General features: G+C 36.2%; 1 protein-coding gene across 1 annotated transcript in view; it reads left to right on the top strand.

Moving 5' to 3' along the window:
- LOC104532941 (cullin-3) overlaps nucleotides 1–6,593 on the top strand; it is a gene marked incomplete at its 5' end in the record, with an annotated part of 9,663 nt that extends 3,070 nt beyond the window's left edge. The window contains 3 exons of the mRNA XM_010178284.1: nucleotides 3,792–3,978; nucleotides 5,300–5,445; nucleotides 6,114–6,593. Coding sequence (XP_010176586.1) covers nucleotides 3,792–3,978; nucleotides 5,300–5,445; nucleotides 6,114–6,245 — 465 coding nt within the window. The remainder of the gene's footprint in view (nucleotides 1–3,791; nucleotides 3,979–5,299; nucleotides 5,446–6,113) is intronic.
- Between the last annotated feature and the right edge of the window lie 823 nt (nucleotides 6,594–7,416).

Below are 7,416 nucleotides of genomic sequence, written 5' to 3'. Positions count from 1 at the left end.
GCGGGCCGGGGGGGGGGGGGGGGGGCGGGTAGGCTGTGAGTGGCTGTGTCTTGTTTGGCTGCCAGCTGAGTTAAACTATCACACCTTTTTATTTGGATTTTGTTTTCAGCTTATGTGGCATACCTCTAGCCTGTTAATAAAGAACGTTTCTTTGAAACGGTCTCAGTTGGTATTAAGGAAGGCAGGGTTTGATAAGAGGCTCTTAATAAACTACTCATAGTTTAAAAAAATATTATTTTAGAGCACAGGAAGTCCTGTGTGTTGTGAAATCTGTTGCGGGAGCATTACAGCTTTGAGTACTTTCTCTGCAGAATACTTGGGGGGTGGGGCCATGCGGGGGAAGAGGGGGACTTAACAGCTCATTTCTTTTCTTGAAGTTGATGTTGAAACTGGGCTGGTGGCTGCCTTATTCCACAAAATTGTAGGCTTTATGAGTAGTAGAGCCTCACCCATATGTGAATAAACAATACTTGGTAGAGCAGTGAAAAATACAATTTTTAATACATGCTCTAAATTCTAGTGTATTTTGCTAAGACCGGATGCTAGAGAAATATGTCCATGTGCTTTGAGGTTGTGTACATTTTGTTTATTTCTGGTTTGGGAGTTCTTAAACTCTTACTTTGTGTCCCACTGTAACTAAAACATTAAGAAGGCATGTTAGTTTTGTTTGGTTTCTTTGGTGAAGTGTGTGGGAGTTGTCTTTAACTCCAGCCAGGAAAGCTTATGAAAACTGAAGAGTAGAATGAATTTTATCTTTGTTCATTGATTATTGAATACTGTGATTAATTGCTGAGTGCTGGGCAACTTTTACTTCTCTGTCATGTCAAATCAGTGCTTTTACAGCAACACAGCATGAGAGATGACTTGTGGTGTGTGCTTGTATGTCACGCAGTTTTATGCTTACACAATTGTTTCTGCAGGTTCACAGCTGAACAGATTAATTTGAAGTTGCCTTCACAGTTGAACAGACTTAGCTGTTTTGTTTTGTTTTCAGTGTGATTATTAATTGCAAACTTGACAAATCTGAGGAAAGAGTCTTCATTTAGGCCTTCAAAGAATGCTAATTTTTTCAAAGGATTTCATTTCTTCTAATCAAGTTTCATCTAATACTCAACGTATTTTTCTCTTAGTTTATAGTACATCACAGTATTTTAAAAGGTGAAATGCACAATTTTTTAATGATGTAATCACAAATAAGGCAAACATTTTTTTGTTTCATTTTGTTTTCTTTAGGTTTAACAAACAAATACAAATGTAACTGTAGTAGAAGTAAAGTTGTTGAATAATTCCACCAAAAATGAGAGATTAGAACTTAAAACTAGCTTACCTGTTTTCTCTTTTGCTGATCTCTGCTTTGGAAGATACACGAGTGGAAGTCTGTAAATAAAAATCTGGTTTGGGGGGGTTTTTTGGCATTTCAACAAAATGATGTAATGTTTTTACCTTCTAATGTCCTTCTGCACCTTTTCCTGCTAATAAACTTTTTTCTTGTGTAGAACTGCACAGGGTCAGTTCCGTGCCTAGAACCATCCCTTTTGTAGCCTCCAGAGAGAGCTCACCTGGTAATATTAGAACTAGGAATGTGTAATCAGTACTGCTTTTGTGCACGATTCTAGTGTGGCCTTTAAAATAAGGCATTTTTGGAGACAGGGAAAAAAGTATACATTTTTCACTGTTGTATCAAATGTCTATGTAAAAATATGTTGAGACAAATTATATGCTGGAGACTGAAGGGAAAAGAGCACAGGAACATCCGTTATCCCCATTTACGTTCACAGCTACATTTTTTTTTTATCGAACCTGAAGTTTTTGCCTTCTTCTGAGGCAGCATATTGCAATGCAGTTTTTTCTGTGGTTCTTATTTTAATGCTAGCTTATAAATTCTGAAACCCAAATGGTTTGCATATGTTAGTGGCTGAATTGGAATGCTAGAGAGGAACGACGCATTAAGGTAAAAATTGTGTTTTTAGTAAAGCAACAAATGAAGAAGTAGTAACATTCTGTGAGCTGCTTGGGAAGAAGCGTTTTGATACTAGCAAATAGTTGAAATATGTGGATACACATAACTTATTTCAAATACTGTGAATATTTCTGTATGCATTATGCTAAGAATACTCTTTGGTTTAAGAACGTTTTATTATTTCCCAATCATCCATAAGCAGTGGGTATCAAAAATTCTGAATTTTTTTTAATTTTAGACTTACTGATTTTTTTTTTTTTTCAACCTCATTCAAATGAATTTGAACGTGTCACAAACACAATTTCACGTGATTTCACATGAAGTCAACATTGTACATGTAATGTTGGGTCTGTAGTTGAAAAGTAAGACATGTTCTGTTTGAGCCTTGGCATCACAGAGAACTGGTAGTGAGATGTATGAGATACACTGTAATTAATGATAGAGTCCGAGTAGAGGCCAGTATGTCCAAATTATTTTTATTGCATGTTGTCAGTGGCAGGTGACTGCAGAAGAGTAGCATTTTTTTACTGGATTGATTTAAAAAAACCTTGAGTATACTCAAGAAATAACATCATTTAATAGAACTCAGTTGTACTCTGAAGTTTGAACTTTTCTGGTTGTTTACAGAACTTTTAACAAGTTCTTTATAGTTATTTGCAGATCTTGTTCACTGGGAGTTGTTACTGCTGCTTGTAGCCTTAAGGTCATCGAGTGTGCCACGAGCGTTAGGAATTTATGGGGGCAGTGGAAGAGCTTGATACTGCTCTTGCAACCAAAGGTGGGAAAGCTGAGAAGGTGACAGGTCTTGTAGACAGATATGTGTCTGTGAGGTTTATTTTTTCTATTTGGTAGTTTAATCTTTAGCTGCTAGAGGTCCCTCAAGAGTCTGGATGGGAATGCGAAATCTGTGATGTCTGCAGTTTCCTTGAACTAGAAAAAGGAAGAAAATAGAGATGAGGCTAAAATGAACTTGTAATGAGTGGGGGCTCAGTAAACAAGCTAGGTTTGAGGAAGCGGTAGTAGTTGGCCTGCTCCTAGAGCATGTTAAAACATCATTCTGCATCCAGTATCATTTGCTTACTAACTCATCATCACTGGTGACTTGCCTAACATACGGCTGTCAGCTGAACTCAAGAATACTGACAGAGGTGTGACAAGTTATGTACATGTTTTTACAAACATTCTTCAGAGTTGATCCATTTGCTGCACTATGATGGGATTTTTTTTGGATTCCACCTGGAGAAGTCCTAGCTAAAGGCATCTGGACTGTAAATAAGTTGGTTTAGGTTATTCAGAAAGGATGTGTAGTTAATCTAGAGTATTTCTGTGTTACAGTGAAACTAGGCCTTGTTTGTGTCCATTTGTAAAGATCTTATTTTCAACAGTGCTGCTGAATGCAAAAGCATTTATGCAGTTCTTTGCCAGGAATGCTCAAGAACTTCATGGATGTTTTCTGTCACTGAGTTACTTAGAAGGTTTGGTTTCATTCCGTTTGGCAAATGTTGGAGTCAGTGAACAAATAATTTCAACCTTCTCCAAAATTACAGTGAAATGAAAGGGCTGGTTATTCATTCTTCTGTTTTCAGCTCGTGGTGACTATTTACTTGACAGAATTCACTGTCTGTGTATTGACCCAGGTGGATCATTTTGCATGCTACATACTGAGACTTTGCTACTGAATGGATTTTAACCTTTCAAGCCTCACAACCATCATAGTAGTATTATTTTACATGCTTGAAGGTGGACATTTTAAGCAGTCGGTGCTGTTGGTTGCAAAACATGGTACTTACTCCTGCCATAGACATGAACTAATTAAGATATTTTTATTTAGGAAATTCAACAAGAAACTGATATTCCAGAAAGAGAACTGGTTAGAGCCCTACAGTCCCTTGCATGTGGCAAACCAACACAACGTGTTCTCACAAAAGAGCCTAAATCAAAAGAAATAGAAAATGGACATATATTTACAGTGAACGATCAGTTCACATCTAAACTACACAGAGTCAAGATTCAGACGGGTAAGTCAGCTTTATATTCTGCTGTCTTATAGTCCCAAAACTGTCTTTAAATGTCAAATTATCTTTTGCAGGATTGATGTTCATACAAGTAAAAGGCAGAGAGCAATATGTTTTTTGGTGATGATTGGTTGCATCAAAATGAAAATTTAAATACTGAGAACTGTGGAAGTCGTAGTTAAGCCTTTTGTTTTACAAAATTTGTTATTATATCTTGAAATGTTGAAAGAGAAATAAAATTCAAATTAAATAGTAAAATTTAAAATATGCTACTAGTTGATTCAGAAATAAGAAAATTGCCTTGTAAATTGCTGGTCTGAAATTGAGTGATGTTTTTTAGACCATGATACACCAGCCATTTCCAAGTGCCAGGTAGCTATAATGTTTTTGGGCAATGATTTGGGTTTAACAAATAAGAGAAGCTGATGGGTACGATACCAGTTAGCTCATCAAAGTGCTGGTTTGGCACAGCAGCCAAATGAGGATGTTGAGAACTCTCTGATCAGGGCCCCAGGCACTTCTCTGGCATAATTAAAGTAAATTCTTTGACAGCTGTTCAAGCTTTGGAGAAATTCTGCCTTTTCATTTCCACTCCACAAATGATGGTGAATGAGGAATATGAATAGGGGTTCAAGGTAGTTTTAGGGCAAATTTGGATACTGTTGGTTTTGTGTTTCTGTCTTAGAGAGAAGACTTTTTATGTGTATCTCTTTAAAACCAATAAACACTTGGGGCTTTTGAGTGAAGAAGGGCACGGGGGAAGTGGTATCGTAGTGTGGGAGGAGGGCTTGGTTATAATGATGCTACAGTGAAAGGGTAAGAAAAGCTGGACATAAGGGCAGAAAAAAAACATAAGTAGAAGAGGAGAACAGAGTACAAAGAATATAATTGAGTTGGACAGGATAAAATTGGACTATTTCTTCTGACTGATGAACTTTTAAAGTATGTAACTAGTTTGTGAAGTAAATTGTCAGTCCTTTTTCTATTTTAATTAATGGGTTATTTGCTGTATTAAAGAGAAATATATTTAGTGGGAGTGTGGGGGTTGGTAGTGCCTGTAAGCGGATTTGAGTACTGTTCACATTTTAACACAGCAATAATTAAATGACAGATTGTTACCTTGTCAGTTGCTATCAAATATGTCAGAAAGTGTTAATATGTTCTTGTGGCTGCTTTTCATTAAAAAAATCAAGTTTGAGAATGTCATAACTGAGGAAAATATAACTTGATGTCTAGGTGAAATAAATAGTGAAGCTAACACTTACACAACAAATTTAATTTTAATTTTGCTAACATACTTTGCATTCTCTTTATTTTCCTTAAGTTGCTGCCAAACAAGGAGAATCTGATCCAGAAAGGAAAGAAACGAGGCAGAAAGTAGATGATGACAGAAAACATGAGATAGAAGCTGCTATAGTTCGGATAATGAAATCTAGGAAGAAGATGCAACACAATGTGCTAGTAGCAGAGGTATACTTGTACACAGTTTTGATATGGGCTTGGGAATTCTTTTTGCTTTTCCTATTAATTCATGAAAGTTACACAGCTCTACTAACATGATTCTGAAAGGCTTTTGAGGGATGCTGTATTTAATCCATCCTCCCCTCCCCCACCCCCATCTATCTGAAGACACTCAAATCCTTACCTTTTGGTTTAGGGTGTACTAATTTTCCTTCCTCCTTTTGGTGCTATTATGATGTTATCAAATTCCTTGAAATAACAGTTGGCAACAAAACCCACTGTATTTAACATTAATTATTTTCTGCTTTAATCTTGTTACTGACTGTTGGGTCCAGGTTTGAGAGATTTGAGTTCTTAACAGAGTGAGGAGGCGTCCTGCTGCTCTTAACTCCTAAGTTCTGACAGCTTCAGGAATAGTACACATTTCCCACTTTGGAACTCCCTTAGGTCTGTGAAATTGAGAGGATTGTCAGGTTGTGACCATGCCTCTGTAGAGGGTCAGTACTTTGAATCATACCCAAAAATGAGCAAGGGGAAAAAACTGTCAGAAGTTTGCAAACTGCTTCTTGTGCTTCATGGTTGTAGGCAGCTCTGTCTAAATATATTTTTCTGATTATTTTGGCCAGTTAGGATACTTGATGATCTTACTTACTCTTGGTTTTGATCTTATGTTTTAGGTAACTCAGCAGCTGAAGGCCCGATTCTTACCAAGTCCAGTTGTTATTAAAAAACGTATTGAAGGACTTATTGAGAGGGAATATTTGGCACGAACACCTGAGGATCGCAAAGTATACACTTACGTAGCATAAAGTGCGTTCAGAAAATTTGATTTATTCTTGGACTATACTCTTCGCATGAACTGGGAAGTTCTTTTAAATCATTAATATTAAGACGACCATCTCTTCTATTAAATTACAATACATGTTCTAGACCATTCAGATCAAGCCTTTTACTCCTTTTGAGAGTTTTCAACATCAATTGATTGAGCTTCAGGCTTTTCAACGTTATCCCTGTAGAGATCATCCTTACAATTCTTCGGGAAAATGTGAATGTGCCGCGTTTGTTTTCAATACTGTATGAAAACAGAAAAATAAAAACAAATTTAGAAAATACAGCTCATTTAAAAAAAATAAAATTGTTGGAATTTCATTTCCCCAGATCTTCAGTGTTGATGTAAATGTGTTTCTGTAGTGTTGCTTAGCACTTCGCGCATTGTATAAGTTGGGTTTAAAAGAAACCACAACTGGTAAGGCAAAATTCCCAGTTATACTGCTCTGCTTCAAATGTTTCTTTAATTAGCCATGTTTAATTTAAGTATTTGGTAATTTTTTGAAGACCCAAGAAGACAACTTGAGCATGTTTCACTCTTCCAGCTGCACTCACTCTTCCAACAACATGAATCAGGAACTTCTCGGGGCTCAGAAATGACCATAATAGTTTTGGCTTTCCCTTCTGTAATTTGAGTTCTTCTAAATTAAAAGTCTATATTGATTAGGTTTGTTCTGGTTTCTTTATAGGAAAAAGGAAAAGATTTTAGTGTGTATAAACTGTATAATAATTTTTGCTGTTGTACTCACTGCTGATGGTGGATTGTACAGGGCGATGTTTTTATTTCACTAAATGTAGACAAAATAAATTTAAAATAAATGGATTTAGTGTACACAAAAAACTAATTCAAGTGTGTTAGAGTACAGGGTTGACAATCTTTTGGAACTAAATACTCTTCCCTGGGGAAACATACTGGGATAATATTTTGTTAATAAACATCATAGATGGATCTGTAGCCCTAGGGCTTCCCATCGTAAGTGCATATTTCAGGACATTAAAGTGAAGCCAGTGTGCACTATTTGTTTTTAAAAATGCATTTTAAATATGAAATAAAAAATTGTTACTGTAATGAAATTTTTAGTTCTTACCCTGGAACTTTTTTCTTCTTGTCAGTGTACTGCAAAAATAGCTTAAAAATTTCAGTTTAGTGGC

This window comes from Antrostomus carolinensis, unplaced genomic scaffold (assembly GCF_000700745.2).
Source record: "Antrostomus carolinensis isolate BGI_N321 unplaced genomic scaffold, ASM70074v2 scaffold10781, whole genome shotgun sequence".
Classification (NCBI taxonomy): Eukaryota; Metazoa; Chordata; class Aves; order Caprimulgiformes; family Caprimulgidae; genus Antrostomus; species Antrostomus carolinensis.
The sequence above is the reverse complement of the archived record's forward strand: the minus strand, read 5'-3'. Positions and strand labels throughout refer to the sequence as shown.